At 33.1% G+C, this 18,186-nt stretch overlaps 1 protein-coding gene across 1 annotated transcript in view; it reads right to left on the bottom strand.

The window, feature by feature from the left end:
- The window catches only part of LOC115881204 (neuropilin and tolloid-like protein 2), a gene marked incomplete at its 3' end in the record, with an annotated part of 598,059 nt that overhangs the window by 148,972 nt on the left and 430,901 nt on the right, over positions 1-18,186 (bottom strand). Inside the window, exon 3 of the mRNA XM_030898613.1 lies at positions 11,448-11,633. Coding sequence (XP_030754473.1) covers positions 11,448-11,633 — 186 coding nt within the window. The remainder of the gene's footprint in view (positions 1-11,447; positions 11,634-18,186) is intronic.

Below are 18,186 nucleotides of genomic sequence, written 5' to 3'. Positions count from 1 at the left end.
GCTTATTATTCGGGGTGTGATATTACGTGTAGTGGAACTTGCATTTTTAGCGGGTGATGTGAGGCGCGCATAGTAATTGGTTTGGTTTGGTTTGGCAACATCACCGCAGATACCTTTATAAAAACAATTATGGAACGAAAGAAAGCCATCCTAAATCAGGCACAAAAGATACTTGCGGCAAAATACAGTGAACAAACAAGATAAAGAAGAAAAAATAAAACTAAAAAAATGCAAAAAATTATCTCTGTTCAAAATAACAATTTATCTTAGCCAAAATTATTCTTCTTAATGTTACACTTACAACTTATGTCCATTTGTTCCCACTGGAAAGGCCAGAATGATACCCGATCTACATTTTTATTAAAAATTTAGTTAATTTAGTTTCTTCGGAAACAAAAAAATTGTTTCTCGCCAAAAGTTTCCTGTTCAGTTCACAAATTCTGATAAATGGGGTAACATTAATCAGAATAATCATAACATTCTATCATTGAAAAATTTTATTTATTATTATTGTGTTTTCAGAGTCATTTGAAGACCAAAAAAATGCTGCAAAAAAGATGAAAAAAATAAAAAGGAATTAATAAAAAATATTTTTATTGAAGTCTTGTATTTTTATTAACGAAATACGGTGAAATGCCCATCTGCTGACAATTTGTATTTTCATCTTACTCAATTAACTTAACAATAATCGACTCAAAGAATATAAAACCTCCTATCCCTCACCTATAAACCACAATTTTCATTAAACTCTTCTCCAGACAATAAAACTAACGGCCGAACTACCAAGAACTACTAACCGAACCCCAGGCTCTGTTTATCGACCAAACAATCAAAGTTAATCCCGTGGGTGAGTTTTTGTCACCCCAACCCCTACCGCCACTTTCCCTGTGGAATTTCTTCGTTCTTTTGCGGTTTCCGTTTCCACCTCACCACAAAAATAAAAGTTTACTGTACCGCTCCGCTAAACTTATACGCCGAATTACGGATACTTTGACACCCCGTTGTCCGCCGAGGCATGGTAGAAAGATTTAATTTGTGTTTTTAAAGTGAGCTGTGCAACGGGAACCGAATTCTGAGGTACAGTGGCGTATTGGTCAATCCCTCCTGAAATATCAAAACCTTAAAGCTTGTTATTCGAGGAGTTGTATTTGTTGTGGGAGTTGCATTATTAGCAGATAATGCGAGGCGTGCATAGTAATTGGTGGCAACATTACCGGAAATACCTTCCTAGAAACAATTACGGAACGAAGGAAAGCCATCTTAAATCTGGCCCAAAATATTGTCGCGACCTAGCCGGGGGTTGTTTGCTAGGGTCGCTTATACCAGGTTCTCTCTTTTAATCAAACCAAATATTAAAAAAAACATTTATTTAGCATAGGGTATACAATGAATAAAATATCAGAACAATTTCAGGAAATCCCAAGACTTAAGGGTATGCTCAAGGAAGTACTTACAGGAACATCTTCAACGTCTTCGCTGACTTCTACCGATTAACTAGCTACTGATTAACTGACTGTCAACTGTAACTCACCACTGGACTGACTAACTACCACTAACTGACCGACTAACCCCGCGCTCTCTTCAGCATACTCTTTTATATTTGTCCGCTCGTCCCAATCATCGGCGGATGCGTCATAAAAAGTTTTCTTTGTATATTTCCATCACCGATGTTTAGTACGAGCTTGCTTTGAAACATCACGCCACATCGACCTGACTTTGATTGTTTTAATTAATAATGTTTACTTATAAGAACATGTCTAGGTCGACGTATACGTGAACGATTCCCTTGGGTTTACATCAAATTGGTTTACTAGAATTATATTTTACATGATTTTTCCCAATTTGATATAAACCCAAGTTGGCCTATATTTAAGTCTTGACAATATACTAGCGGCTAAATACAGTAAAGTGCAAAGATAAAGAAGAAATAATAAAATAAAAGAAATGAAAAAAAAATTATCAATGAACTTCAAAATAACAATTTATCTTCCAGCCAAAATCAGTATTGTTAATGTTACACTTCTCATTTAAACTTTCGCATAATAAAAATGATTTTATTTCCTTTCAGAGAGGTTAGAAGCAAATACATCAGAAACCAAACAAAATTACACCCCATCTACATTTTTATTAGAAATTTAGTTTCTTTGAGATCAACTTAAAGAATACTAAGCTTCGGCCTAGAATTAATTGAAAATTAAAAACAAAACAATTGTTTCCCAAAAAAGTTTCTTCTTCAGTCCACAAATTCTAATCAGAGGAGTATCATTAAAAAATTCTAACTATACTTATAATTATACCCTTAAAAAAACATAAAAATAAATATTTTTATTTTTCTCTTTTTATTGGCGAAGTACCTCTCAACGTGCTAATAACTTGACTATTCTATCTTCATCGTAATAATAAATCCTAATCTTACAAGTGTTGACTGAACGATAATCGACTTAAGAAATTTAAAACAAGCTATCCTTAACCTATAAAACGATTTTCATTAGACTCTTCTGCACATAATAAAACTGACGGTCGAGCTATCGAGAACCAATAATCGAACACCAGGCTCTGTTTATCGACCAAACAAACAAAGTTAATCTTGTGGATGAGTTTTTGCCACCCTCCATCCCCTACTGCCACTTTCCCTGTGGAATTTCTTCGTTCTTTTGCGGTTTCCGTTTCGTCCACCTCCCCTGCCCCCACAAAAACAAACGTTTACTTTGCTGCTCCGCTGAACTTGTACGCCAAATTATGGATACTTTAAGACCTCAGTTGGCCGCCGCGGACTGGTACAAAGAAGATTTAATTTGTGTTTTTAAAGAGTGAGCTGTGTAATGGGAACCGAATTCTGAAGTACAGTGGCGTATTGTCCAATCCCTCAAAAGTATCAAAGCCCCAACACTTATTATTCGAGATTACGTGTAGTGGAAATTGCATTGTTAGCAGGTGATGCGAGACATGGCATAGTAATTGATGGCAAGATCACCGCAGATACCTTCCTAGAAACAGTTACGAAACGAAGGAAAGTCATCTTAAATCCAAAATACACTAAAGCATAGAAAAAAGAGAAAAAAGAAAATAAAAAAAACTGTAAAAAAATTATCAGTAAACTTCAAAATAACAATGTATCTTAGCCAAAATCAATGTTTTTAATGTTACACTTGCAACTTCATTCCCATTTAAACTTTCGCATTATAAATGATTTTGTTGCCAATGGAAAGGCCAGAAGCAAATACATCAGAAATCAAAAGAAATGACACCCGATCTACATTTTTTTTAGAAATTTAGTTTGGTTTGATATATTCTGTTTGTTTGTGATCAACTTAAACAATACGAAGCTTCGGAAGCTTCTTAATTGAAAATTAAGAATTTCTTTCGGAACAAAAAAATTGTTTCTCGCCAAAAGTTTCCTGTTCAGTTCCACAAATTCTGATAAATGGGTTAACATAGGCGTATCATTGAAAAATTTTATTTATTATTATTGTGTTTTCAGCGAGATTTTCAGTCATTTTCATGAAAAAATAAGAAGAAATCAATAAAAAATATTTTGATTTTAAGTCTTCTGATGTTATTAACGAACTCCGGTGAAATATCCACCTGCTGACACCTCGTGTTTTATCTTCATAATAATACTAAATCCGAATCTTACTCGATTAACTTAACGATAATCGACTCAAAAAATATATTATGTTCCCTATCCTTAACCTATAAAACACAATTTTCATTATGCTTTTCAGCACACAATAAAACTAATAAAATAAACGGTAGAGCTACAGAGAACCAATAACCGAACCCCAGACTCTGTTTATCGACCAAACAAACAAAGTTAATCTCCTAAGTGAGTTTCTTCTACCCCCCACCCCTTTCGCCACCTTCCCTGTGGAATTTATTTGTTCTTTTGCGGTTTCCGTTTCGCCCCCCTCCCCCTCCCCTCAAACAAACGTTTACTTAGCCGCTCCACTAAACTTGTACGCCGAATTACGGATACCTTCAGACCTCCGGTTATCCGCCGCAGACTGGTTAGAAAGATTTAATTTGATTTTTAAATCGCACCCTCGGTATTTTTTTACTTCATTCGGTAGAAAATGATACACTGAATAGAATGACATATCACATGTCAACTTTTAACATTTTTGCATATGGTTTATTTGAAATTGTAACATGCAGTTCATAACGACAATTCGACTCGAAGTACTAAGTGTGTGGTATCAAATTATTCGTAAAAAATTCTTTTTCGAAATATGCTAATGATCCACCCTCGTTCCATTTGAAAAGAATTGAGATATGATCAAAAATATACGATTGGGGCATCTTTTAACCGGCCAGAGCAAGACACTAAAAACATTAGACGATCAAATCTATTTTTCCAAGGCTCCTTGATTAAAAATTAGTGTTTTTAACACAGCTGTGGCACTCTAGATTGAAATTTAAAATACAATTTGTTTTTGAGCGAATATGTCAAAAGTTGGCATATGATACGTCATTCTATTTAGAATGTCATTTTCTATCGAATAAAGTAAAAAAAAATACTGAGGGTGCCATTTAAAAATCAAAAATTGTAGTCATTTCCGGTGAAACAGGAAGTGACAGAAAACAATTGAATACGTCAATGAATCCTAATTTATGTCATATACTAACATACCAAATCTCATTTTTTTATCTAAAAAAATAAAAAAGTAATAGGGGTGAGCCAATTTTGAGACGCACCCTGTATATACGGCGTCGTATAAATTTGCTACCTGCAATGTATGTAGAAAATTCGCTCGGCTTTTTATCGAGTAGGTCACATTAAAATCGGATTTCAATTTATTTCATTCTAGGATCGCTTGCGTTCGTCGCTTGGTACTCGTCACTTGCATCGCTCGTTCATAATCGAGCGATGTCGCTTATTTGAATAATCGAGTACTCGAGCGAATTTTCGCTCCGAGTTATCCCATCACTAGATATTACGTCTCAAGGAAGTTCTTTTGTTAGCAGGCGATGCGAGGTGCACATAACGATTGGTGCCAACATCACCGCAGATATCTTCCTAGAAACAGTTATGGAACGAAGGAAAGCGATCTTAAATCTGGGACAAAATATACTTACTAGCGGCAAAATACAGTTAAGAGCAAAGATAAAGAAGAAATAACAAAGTAAAAAAACTGTTAATAAATATTCTGATTATTGTTAGTTCCCAGTAGTTAGTACGCAGAAAAAAAATCGTGGGTGTTTGGGAAGGCTTGAAAGGAAACAATGTTTTTTCGACGTTTGGCGACTTTATTGTCACTTCTTCAGGCACCAAAATATATATTAATCCATATTATGCCTACAAACATTCATGACGATTCGAACAGAAACTTAACGGGCATTTTTGGCCCGATATACACCGATGCTCGGTTTGTGTCGTACTGACACCAGTTGCTCGTGTTTGAAAATATTGTTTGAACTAGTGTCAGTACGACACAAACCGACCATCGGTGTATATCGGGCCAAAAAATACCCGTTAAGTTTCTGTTCGATTCGTCTGTATGTGTCTTAGTGTTGGCGGTTGGAATCGCCATGAATGTTTGTAGGCATAATATGGATTAATATATGTTTTGGTGCCTGAAGAAGCGACAATAAAGTCGCGAAACGTCGCAAAAACATTGTTTCCTTTCAAGCCTTCCCAAACACCCACGATTTTTTTTCTGCGTTAATAAATATATATTTTATTAAATAAAATAAAAAAAAAATAGGAAATTATCAGTGAACTTAAAAATGATAATCTGTCTTAGCTAAAATCAGTGTTATTAATGTTAGACTTCCAACTTCTTTCCCATTTAAACTTTCGCATTATAAATTATTTTGTTGCCAATGGAAAGGCCAGAAGCAAATGCATCAGAAACCAAACGAAATTATACCCGATCTGCATTTTTATTAGAAATTTAGTTTATTTGAAACCAACTTAAACTATGCTAAGCTTTGGCTTGAAAATTAAGAATTTCTTCCGGAACAAAACAGTTGTTTCCCGCCAAAGGTTTTGGTTCAGTTCCACAAATATTAATAAATGGGGTAACATAGACGTATCATTAAAAAAAATGATTTATTATTATTGTGTTTTCAGAGTCATGAAAAAAATATAAAGGAATCAATAAAAGATATTTTTATTTTAAGTCTTCTGTTTTTATTAACGAAATACGGTGAAATGTCCACCTGCTGAGAACTTGTGTTTTATATTCATCGTAATACTAAATCCGAATCTTACTCGATTAACGAAATTACTCGAATCTTAACGTTAATCGTTTCAAAAAATATAAAATCTCCTAACCTATAAAACACAATTTGTATTAAGCTCTTCTGCACACAATACAACTAGCGGTCGGGATTCCGAGAACCAATAACCGAACTCCAAGGTCTGTTTATCGACCAAACAAACAAAGTTAATCCCGTGAATGAGTTTTTGCCATCCCCAACCCCTACCGCCACTTTCCCTGTGGAATTTCTTCGTTCTTTTGCGGTTTCCGTTTCGTCCATCTCCCCCCAAACAAACGTTTACTTTGCCGCTCCGCTAAACTTGTACGCCGAATTACGGATACTTTGAGACCTCCGGTTGGCCACAGCGGAGAAAGATTTAATTTGTGTTTTTAAAGTGAGCTGTGTGCAACTTGAACCGATGTCAAAGATTACATATGAATGATGATAGGACACCCGGCGAAACATCAAAGCTTTTTCAATTCTGCTCTCGGTGACCTCGTCCCTTTAAATGGTTTCCATTATTGCTGATATTATACTGATATTACTAATCCCAATTCATCAACACTCCATCATAAATTAGGCATATATATCTTGATGGAATTTAATCAATATTGTCACTCTTTTAAATATATTTTTATTTTAAAGTACCTACATTTAATTTAATATTTCCACTGTTTTCTGTATCATTATTTTTTGATGTAATGCCTATATATTTAGTTATTTTGTAAATCCAACATTGAAAAAAATTGACAAATTTAGAATAGGTGAGATTATATTTTCTAACCCTATATTTTTCTCTGCATCTTTATAGAAGTAATATTTATTTGATAATTTTTAATTGTAATTATTGGTTTGGTTGTATTATTAGTTGTATTTAAATAAGATAAAAATTTTAATTGATATGCAGAGTTGCGAACAAGTTTTACTAGCTAAAATAAGGCTTACCAACAGTTTCCATAGAAAATGTGTGTTTCCATAGGTAGTGTGTGAAAAAGTTTATTTAAATTTGACATTTTGTTTCAAGTTAATATAAGGCTTCGAAATTTGCGTAGGCCAAATTCAAGCAGTACCTGATTTCGTTCAGGTGGAGCCAATCCTACACAGTCGGCCGGAAGTTCACCCACACACACGTGCCGATATACCGGCACAAATCAGGTATGCACAAATTGTTTGCGGCCGCGTCCTGTACAAAATAGCTGAGCGTCTATGAGTGCCTTAAAGATAGTTTAAAAACCTTTTTAACTGACTTTTTTAATTGACTTTTGACGATGAAATTTTCTTAGTATACTCATTAATCAAAATCAAACCCTCCCTCTGCTTGAAAAACTGTATAGTAAAGATTTTTTTGTCATCATCAACAAATTAGAGAAAAGTTTAATGTAGAAGGTCTGATGTATGTTATTAAAATATGGTCTAACAAAATTCCAATAAAACAAAAATACAAGAAATTCAGAACAAAAAGAGAATTACTGGTTGATTTGCGAAACTTGACAGATAATAAAAATTACATATATATCACAGAAAGTCGCCTGTCGCCTACAGAAAGTACTCCACACAATGTATATCACGATAAAGGAGAAATATATTATAAAAACTTTCTTTTTTCAATAAGATAGCTTCGTTTTAAATTAAGGCAAATGAAAAGAAAAAAAAAACGTACCAAAAAAGCTATGCTTCATCCTTTAATTTAAATTCGTATAATTCGTCAAACGGGTCGGGCGTTGTATTATTCCCGGGCGTTGAATATTAATAAAGAGTTTTTCGTGTTCGCTTATAGCACCTGGAACCGCCTACTGTTTGGGAATAATCCTCCGTTCGAAACGCTTCGCGCAATCTACACGATATAATACCGTACACCTGTAGATTTTAAAGTGGATGGTCGATATGCACCCCATAACCTCGTTGCATTATCAAATTTAAGATTTATATATTATATTTATCAGTAGTATATTTAATAGTCAATTAAATCTAGGGATTGCAAATTTACCGGCTTTTTCATTTACCGGTAAACGGTAATTTAAAACATGGAATTACCAGTTTACCAATATTTACCGGATTTTTCTTGTCAGAACCAGCGGAAAAAGAAATAAAATATAGTGTGTCCCAGAAATAAGTGCAAATATTTTAACTGGTTGTTTAGTTTGACCCCAAAAACACGCCCATGAAGTTTTTTTACAAAAAAAATGTTGACTATTTTATATTTTTGTGACAATTTCCATTTGATTTTTGAAAAACTTTTGAGTGCCGCTTGTTCAGTTTCGGAAAATAGTTCTTGGGGAGAATGCAATGTTGCCACCTCATACGTTATCCACATTCTGTAAGTTATAAGTTGACATTTTTAAATTTTGCCAAAAAACAATACTTCATTTTATTCATTGTAGATTACTATTAATTCAATACCTTTTTTACAGTTTACTAAACTGAAATAATAAAACTCTAAATAATGAACAATTATGGCAATTTTTTTTTCGCCATATTACGAAATATTTTCAATCGTTTCTTTGAACAGTTATGACGTATAAATATTTTGATAGTTCTTACTCTTAACAGTATTTTATATCCAACATATCTTAAGCAAACAAGTGCACTTCCACATATCTATTAAACTGATCATTTTGAATGCATGGTGTCTTGGCCTCCATTCTATCATTTTCTTCGTCCATCAGTCAACGTTTAGCCTTGCAATGTGCCCTGCCCAATTCCATTTCAGAGTAGTTATTTTCTCTATGGCATCCAAGACTTTTGTTCTCCATCCATTTTGTCCAATGCTCGTTCTGATTTTGCTTACAGTTTTCTTGGTTAATGTTAGCGTCTCCGCACCATACGTTAGAACAGGTAGTACGCATTGAATGAATACTTTTCTCTTCAAACATATGGGAAGTGCCCCTTTGAAAATGTATTTCAGTCGTCCGTAGGTGGCCCAAGTCAGTCCTATGCGTCTGTTAAGCTCGCAAGTTTGATTATCGCGGCTTATTCGTATTTCATGTCCCAAGTATTTGTAAGCAGTTTGGTTTGGTTACTCAACTACTTTGGTAGGTACTCATCTACAATCCCCATAGATGACAGACCCACTTCTGGAACGCGCCCCTGCCCACGCCAGCCTTGGTTTATCTCCCAACACCATATGGGGGAAACCAGTGTCCAATTCTAAGTTTTTTCCTTAAGCTCCCTATCCTAAGATTACACCCATTATTCCCTTCCTAACACCATACCTTCTTCCAAACCGCATGGCCAGCGTGGAAGAATACACACACAAGTGAGTATATTTGCCTTGTACAGCCTCTCAAATAGTGCCGTTCGGATTCGGCGATAAACTGTAGGTCTCGTATTCATGTGAAACACTGATGACACACATCACAAGTACATGTGAGAGGTAGCCGACGGTCTGTATAGAGTATGGCACTGTAAGAAGTAGGTAATGAGATGACCCGCCTATTTAAAAATAAACATGTTTCTCTAAATCCAGAAGATTTTAAGACACTGTATACATAAATAATTATTGATTTTTTAAATATTTATACACACACTAGGGAAAGGGAAATCAGACAACGAACATAGATGGTAGCTGTTAGGTAATAGCGTTGGAACGCATTGATGTTATTTTGGTTATTGCGGCAAAGAATCTTATTAAAGGTTAAGGTACTTAAATATGTTTGCACATTATTCTACTAGTGTTAACTAATAAAACATACAGCTTATTTTCCTGTTGTAATATTCTGTGCTAAAGTTTTTCCTTATTTATTTGATATGACAAAGGATGTAACATGTGCAAGTATTTAATTGAATCGATTTATGCTGTTAATAACTTCAGTTTAAAAGTACTCTAAATACAATCGTTTACTCCTCTCCATTTGTGCTGATGTTTCTGGTTCAGTATGATAATAATCGAGCCTTGTTGACAGTACTAACATTTTTCGAACAAGACTGGGCGAATAAACCAAAGAATAGAATAACTGATAGACTAAAGATATTTGCACCAAACCTTCAACTTCAATAGTAACTTAAACTACTAACCTTCTTGTGAGGACAGTTTTTGTATTATTATTATTTCTTTGTTATTAAAGTTCAGAACAACATAATAGCGATCAAGGTATTCTCTGCCGTGTTCTTTTACTTGTGAATTCCAGGCAGAGTACGCACTCCTTTCATTTCCTTTAATAAAATAAGTAGGGCTATTTACAAATTTAGCGTTTGGTTTACATAACCTATTCTCCTCAAATTTCCGAAATGTTGCTTCTGTCGAGCGCATCCGAGGTAAGTCACAATAGAAATAATTTTAACTCAGCGTAGGTTCCTTTATCTCACTTAAATTGTTTGTTATACAGTTAACCAAAATATTACCTCTTTAACTTTGTTGAACGACTTTTAGTTGTTATTCTACCGTATATTTATTTTTTTAATGACTACTAAAATGAATGGTATTTGAAGACGATTTACGGATAATATTTTACCACGTTTTTAGGACATTTAACCCATAAACTGGTAAATCAATAAACCGGTAATGCAATCCGGAACTAAATCTCAATAATTGCCTCTCAATCTAATAGTCTAAGAGCTAGCAACGTTTTCGAGAAAGTATTTTAAGACGTCTGGCTCTTTGCTTTATCTTTTACTATGCCCTCTGGAACAGCATGCGGCCCGTCTGGCTGCCGATACCCGTTGTGTTTACTACTGCGCATAGAAAGAAGATCCTATATTTTTTATTAATTTGGTCCTATAAATTCTAGTATTGAATATTAATCGAGCATGTCCCCACAGCGCAGTGCGTAGAGTTTCCGACCACGAACCGAAGATTCAGAGTTCAAATCCGGGGCAGGTCAAAGACTTCTTTATTTTATTTTCGTTTATATTCTGATAGTAAAGTATTAAATAATTCTGGTAATTAAAAAAATAACAAATATTTAATACTTTACTATCAGAATGTAAACGAAAATAAAAATAAAAAAGTCTTTGACCTGACCCGGATTTGAACTCTGAATCTTCGGTTCGTGTTCGGAAACTCTAAGCACTGCGCTATGGAGACATGTTCGATTTATATTCAATACTAGAATTTAAAGGACTAATAAAAATTAGGATCTTCTTTCAATGCGCCGTAGGGAACGCAACGTTTACCGGCAGCCAGACGGGCCGCATGCTTTTCTAGAGAGCATAGTAAAAGATGTATCAAAGAGCCAGACGTCTTCAAATACTTGTTTTCCCGACGTTGTTAGCTCTCGTACTATAACATATACATATAAACTTACCAGTTAAGACCACTGAGCAGTTGGTGTTATTAGGGTAAGTAGCGGCATCAGGGGGGTAGGCGGGACTAAAAAACTCCTTATTAGTGATGTCGGCAAATCGGTAACAGGGATGGGTTATAGGGTACGGGTTCACGTATTCGGGCATATCTGTTGGTTCTGCAGTGAGTGCCAGTAGATCCGTGTCACCTAGAATAGAAAAATAGTGATAGAGACGAGCCACTGTTTCTGTAGATTTCAAATTTAATTAATTTTTACTTGAAAATCAGATGATATTAGCTTTATATCTTTTTAAGTTATGATATTACATTAATTAGTGATAGTATATTATAAGATAGATTCTATTTTTAATATTAATATTACCATAAAGGTACAAAAATTACTTAAAATAGTATCTTTACCCAGTTTCTAAATTGCTTTTGCAATTTAATTAGGGACTTAGTAACATCATAACGTCTTCTAATTATAACTTATTTTACAAGAAGGGTGCTTGCAATTAGTAGAATGCACTTTCAGGCTAATTACTATAATATGAAGCGGATTTTGACAACATTAAAATATAAAATAATTAAATTTTCATCTCTAACTTCTCGCTAATTTTCAAAACAGTAAAAATCCAACATAAAATCACAGCAGTCAGTAGCGCCACACGCAATTATTTGCATGTTGAAAGAAAATAGGAAAAAATATTTCTTATATACTGGATGGATGTCTCAATATTTCGTGGACATAAAACTACTACGTATTTTTGGAATCAAAATAAGTTTACTGGATCCGATTTACCTCTATATAAAAGTGCCTCGTTTGTTCACTAGAGGGTATCAAACTTTAAAAAAATAAACACATTTTTTGGTTTGGTCTTTCCATACTTTTTCTTCATTTTTGTGAATGTCAAATATTGAAGCACTTACCAAAACATAGGCACCACAAATCTCATTCAAATCGGAATAACGGTTTTTAAAATATCTTAAAAAATGTGTTTTTAACATTGAAAATGTTTCTGTTATCCTATATAAGGGAGCCCAAATCGAATTAAAATGCTACATTTGCAACACCATGACGTCATATATACAAGGGTATAGGAAATCTCGGCGCAATGGCGGCAGTCGGCCAGCGCGCGCAAAAACCATTATATCGCTAAATGTTTATTGATATATCTTTATTAGTTTAAAAGCAAAAAATATGGGATTTGCTTTGATACCTTGTCAAGACATAAGCGAAACTTTTAAATTGTTTCTTTTTTTCATTTAGGCCTTCATTTTTCGTTAAATGAAAGTTATATTAAAAAAAGTCTATTTTTAAACCAAATTTTCGCATGATTGAAATGAGTTATTCATGTTTAAATGTTTTTTTGGTCATAAGCGCTAATGGAAATGTTTTTTTTTGTAAATAATTATAAAAAATTACTCCCTACGAAGACTTTATTGTGTACTGGATCAAAAAATAAGTATTTGTTTTCTCTATACGGTGGTATTAATATATCGATTTTTGATGATAGTGCCCTTTTACCCGGTCTAATTTTGTACTACTTTCGGAATAAGGGTCCCCATATCATGTACTGTACTTCCATCCCTGAAAAATTCAGCTTGTGACACCGAAGTGAGACGTAAAGTCAAAATAAGCTTTTTAATCTACCTACATCATAGGTAGGTGTAGGTACTCTAGGTATATTCTATCTAGACAGTAGCTGACAGTAGTAATTAATTTGTTATCCGATAAGTAGTTGTCATTATATAAGTTTAATCATCTTATACCTCCTATAACGGTAGGTTTTGGATTTTTTCCTGATTGGTTTGTTAAACAAAAATATACTGGGCATATAAATATCTAACACAATACATGTATTGAATGTACTTATTTTAACCAATGCATTGTTTTGTTTTTTTAATCTCACAAATAAGAAATGTTTTATAGTTTTTATTATAAAAAACAGTGATTATACAATTTATTTGCACACTTTACACTGTTTTCTGTAAGGAGTGTAACCAGGAGTATATTTCGTAACCTCTTACGATATAAGAGGGCACAAAGTGTTTCATTACTTAATGCTTAGATTAAAATTTAATAATATATTTGTACATAAGATAAAATAGACTGGAAAGTCAATTAATTAATATTGACGTAATTACTAAATAATTACAAGATTTCTTTTCTAATTATTTTAGTGTATTTTTAGTCACCTAATTATAAAGGAGAGATATCCAACCATTGCATTATTTTACTCACAAATAAATGTTTTATGGTTTTTACTATAAAACAAGGATTAATTTATTATACACCCCATAACCCAAACACTCCAAGGAGGATATTTCGTGACCCCTTATTTAAAGTGGACAAGCTTTATTAGTCAATGTTTTAATTACCCAGCGTCTTTAATAAAAATCTAATGTAATTTTTCATAGAAATGATCTGACATAAAAAGAAAATTTTATCTAAAAACTTTTTGATTATCTACAAGGAGTAAACCGCTGACAAATGTCTGTATACTAATGCCAAAGTAATGCCAAAAATACAAATTAAGTACCAAAATTTCTCATATAATGCCTCACTAATGCCAAGCTGATTACCAATACCACTAATACCACGAATAATATGTAACACATTTGTTTAACGAATGAACCTGTAACAATAGTGGTAGGTACGTACACAGATTTTTTTCTAGGTAACTTAAAAGTCGTTAAAAAGTCTAATTATATTTAAAGAAGATATAATTCCAACTAATTGCATTTTAAGGCCAATAATGCACAAGTAATACCATTAAAATTTTAGCGTTTTTAATTTGTATTAACATATTTCTTTAAAAAATTAACCTGTAACAATAGTGGTAGGTACGCGCACAGATTTTTTTGCTAGGTAACTTATTAAGTCATTAAACAGGCCTATAAAAGCTATAACAACATAGGTAACTAATATTTATAATTTCATTCGAGTTTTAATCTCAAATAATAAATGTTTTTACTGGTGTATTTCTGAAGTGTTCATTCTTACAAGTAGATATTCTTCAAGTTATGTGAAGTAATAAGTAATGTTTCCGGTGAGACCGCGTATATGTCACCGGATTCTGGTTAGTATAAAGACTTTTTTCTATAGAAAGAGTTTTTCTATATTTTTCTTTCAAAATAAGACTAATTTCTTCTTATTCTTTTAAATATTACAGTGTTTCTTTTTCCTAAAATGTTATACTTAATTTTCGCTTAAAATTAAAAAATCACAAATGGAGGAAAATATACGTTATTGAATAAAGTTTATACAAATTACTTTACCATAACAAAAAAGTAAAAACATGTCATGGCGGAAGATATTCGGGCGGCATTTCACATATTTATCTATTAAAATCGAGATTAAAATAATTAACTTGCGTAACATGTTATACATTAGATAGAAAGTTTCAGAATCGATTAATAACGCAAGACGCTACGCAGTCAACTTGTTCCTATGCGCGGATGAGCGTCTTCAAGACTCTTCCATCAGGGTAACGACGCCGCGCGCCGCCGAAGAGGAATCGGCCTACGTTTGGCTAAGCAGGCTGGACACGGTGGACTACGATATTGGCGACTCTGAATATTTATAAAAATTTGCAAAGTAAAATATGTTGAAAAAATAATTAATCCACACATATATAAAAGCTCAAAGGGTTTTTTGTTGCATTCATCCCGCCGAAACCGCTTCACCAATCTTGATGATTCTTTTTTTAAATGAAAGGTGTAGATGTGTTATGAAAAATGTGTAGATTTGTTATGAAGTATTTTTATAGTGCTTAATGGCTATTTCTTTGTGTAAAACGACAAAATACTAAAACATACCTGAAAACACCTACACACAATACCTCCAGAAATAAATAATTTGTCATTGTCAGTGGTGTGTCAGTTAGATTATATATTAAGTTTTTAGATATTTTAGGAGTGAGTTCATACCGCCAGCTTTAGATACATAAATATTAGCACAAAGGTTCGTTTAAACGACATTAGTGAATTAGCTACACAAAGCGATTTTAGGAAATTCATCCTCTTAGAGAGTAAAATTATGTCGGAACAGTTTGTTGTATGAAAATTCCTTACTATTTGGTCTAGAAGAATGAAATCCTACAAAAAGAATTAGAAGAAATTTTTGAAATTCATCAACCAAATGGGTAAAGTTAGTAAAAATTTATATAAAACTTGGTGACCGCTGGATTATACACATAAAAATTGGCACAAAGATAAAACGAATTTATGAAATTTATACTTAGGGAGTAGAATAGGGAATGAAAGTTTGCTGTACGAAAATGCAATAGTATAACATTATAAACCAGACAGTATAAAATTTTATACAAGGGTTTATTTAGTGACATCATAACAAAATATATCTTCCTCAATTATCCTTCAAAGAATAAAAAATAAGTTATAAAGAGAGTATTAGTGCTCTTAATAAATAATAAAAAGATGAAAAATAAAAAACATCTATGCTCACTAGCTCTCTATAAAGAAGTAAAAAATCATTTAAATCAATGCATGAACGATTCGAGGTGTAATGCGAACGTAGTCGCGGAAAAAGCTAGTAATTTATTAAAATATTTTATTTAACTGATTAATTTTCATTGAAAAGGAATTTTTGTAATTCGCCACTATATTAGTTAAAAACTAAGAAACTCATGTCAAATTTAAGTTTTGCGATTTTGACTTATACTTTTTACAAAATCTGAACATATTTTAAAAGAAAAAAAGCTTTTGATAATATTTGTGTAGATTGACAGCAAGTTGTATAACAGCACAACAGCCAAGAAAAACAGAAGCGTGGCTAAGAATTTACTAATTTTAAAAAAATGTCTTTTAGATACAGTAGTAGGTATTAAAAAGTTTTGTGTTTAAATGGGGTTTGCCTTTAACAGTTAAAAAAATTATATCGTAAAGTGTAACTTTCCGTAAGAATTCTTTATCTGTCATCGATCATGATCTGTCATCATGTTAACCTGATGTCTTGTATGTTATTTTGTTTTTTTGCTTGTTTGTTTTACGGATAGGTGGCGATCGCATAATTATTATTGATAATGTTTTATTTAATGTTAACATTACTACTTTCTCAGTGAATCTTTAAATCTGTTGTTTTTTGTTAAGTTCGTTATTTAAACATATGTATGTAATACACTCATATTAACACTAATCATATTTTTACGTTTTTATTCATCATTTTCAATGCCCCCCAGGTTGCATCTTTGTAAAGGACTGTGAATTTTTTTTCTAAAGGCCCTCTAACGGACAAACGAAGCTCTTTTGTATAGAGGTAAATTGTGTACAATGTACCGGGTGGCCAACTAAGAATGGACGCCGGCTGCATCTCAAAAACTACTTATCGTATAACTTTGCGTAAAAAATTCTAATAAGTAAATCGACCAAGAGAAATCGCTGGATATTATTTTCAAGTTCGAAAAATGCCCGCTAGGGGGCGTTTCTCTAAGAGCCAGTCAGAAAACAGGGGGTTTCTCAAAAATATGCAGGTGAACGGGTATTTTAAATATTACTATTGTAATCATCGGGAAATTTGTAATTTTTTTGATATAAAGTATTTTGCTCTATCTCATAAAATAAAGTGGTAGGGGAAGGTTAAACTTGCTTTTATTAAACTAGGGCTCGTTTAAAAGAGCTTTTCTTCCTTAATGATCTCCAGTATAAATTTTGTTTCCACAATTTTTTTCGTGGTAGCTAGAGGGCGCTGTCTGACATCATAACAGATATTGCGCTTTTGCGTAAAAAAATTAAATAGGATGCTATACTTCTTTTTGCACTGTTAAATAGAGCACAAAATTTTCAAAATACCAGCGCAAACCGCAACTATCTATCTTCTCTCTAACCGGAGATATTAAGAGAACAAATCATGTTAGGCTGCCGCTTAGGATTATATGGTCTAAGAATTATAATAGTAGGCTAGGAAACAAAAAGAGGTAAATGGGTTACGTCAAAATATCAAAACATTTAAGTTCAGTTTTCATGCATCCGAATTTCGGGCGTTTCCTTAAAAAAATGACGTCGTAATTGTTTAAAAGTGTTTATGTAACATTATGATCCAACCATATAATTTTTACGAATTTTTTGTTTAATTATACGTAAGTAGTTGTCAGATTAAAATGTCCGAAAGTCGGTCAATCAATAATTTTATTAAAATTTCTAGGAATTTTGTGCCGCTATAATTGTTTTTAACAGAAAACGGCCTAATTTCGTATGGTAGAAAACTAGAGGTTTATTTCATGTAACGTCATTTACTTATTAATCCAAGTTCGTCCTTGACTTCACTTGTTTTCGTGTTTTACCTGTTGTTTGTGTTATTTATTATTATATTATAAAGTTTATGTCGTTTGGGTCACTTTTCATATAGCACCGAACGAAGGTGCGAATCTTAACAATATGCACTATTGGTCCAAATCTACCCTTAATGCAAGTAGTTTAGCACCAAGACCGTTGGTCGTTAAATGTTTACGGAGGAATTCTAGGATGGCAAATGATTGGACTTTTTTAATTATCTAAATAAAATGAACTATCCATAATTTCTAAGAAATGAATTGCCAATTTTGTTAGAGGAATGAATCATGATGAAATTTCATTTGTTGCAATTTCATCAGCATGAATGCAGTTGATGTAGTTGAGGCAGTGGTGCCGCTTATTTTGCTATGAGTGTGTGGGGCTTCTTGGATACCACTTACTTTAGTAGATAGAGACGCTGGAGCGGCATATTTCCATGGCCAGCTGGGTCATCGGATTCAGTATGCCTG

Source organism: Sitophilus oryzae, unplaced genomic scaffold (assembly GCF_002938485.1).
Source record: "Sitophilus oryzae breed Bouriz unplaced genomic scaffold, Soryzae_2.0 scaffold_1701_pilon_pilon, whole genome shotgun sequence".
Taxonomy (NCBI): domain Eukaryota; kingdom Metazoa; phylum Arthropoda; class Insecta; order Coleoptera; family Curculionidae; genus Sitophilus; species Sitophilus oryzae.
Note: the sequence above shows the minus strand (reverse complement) of the source record. Positions and strands in the feature narration are given on the sequence as shown.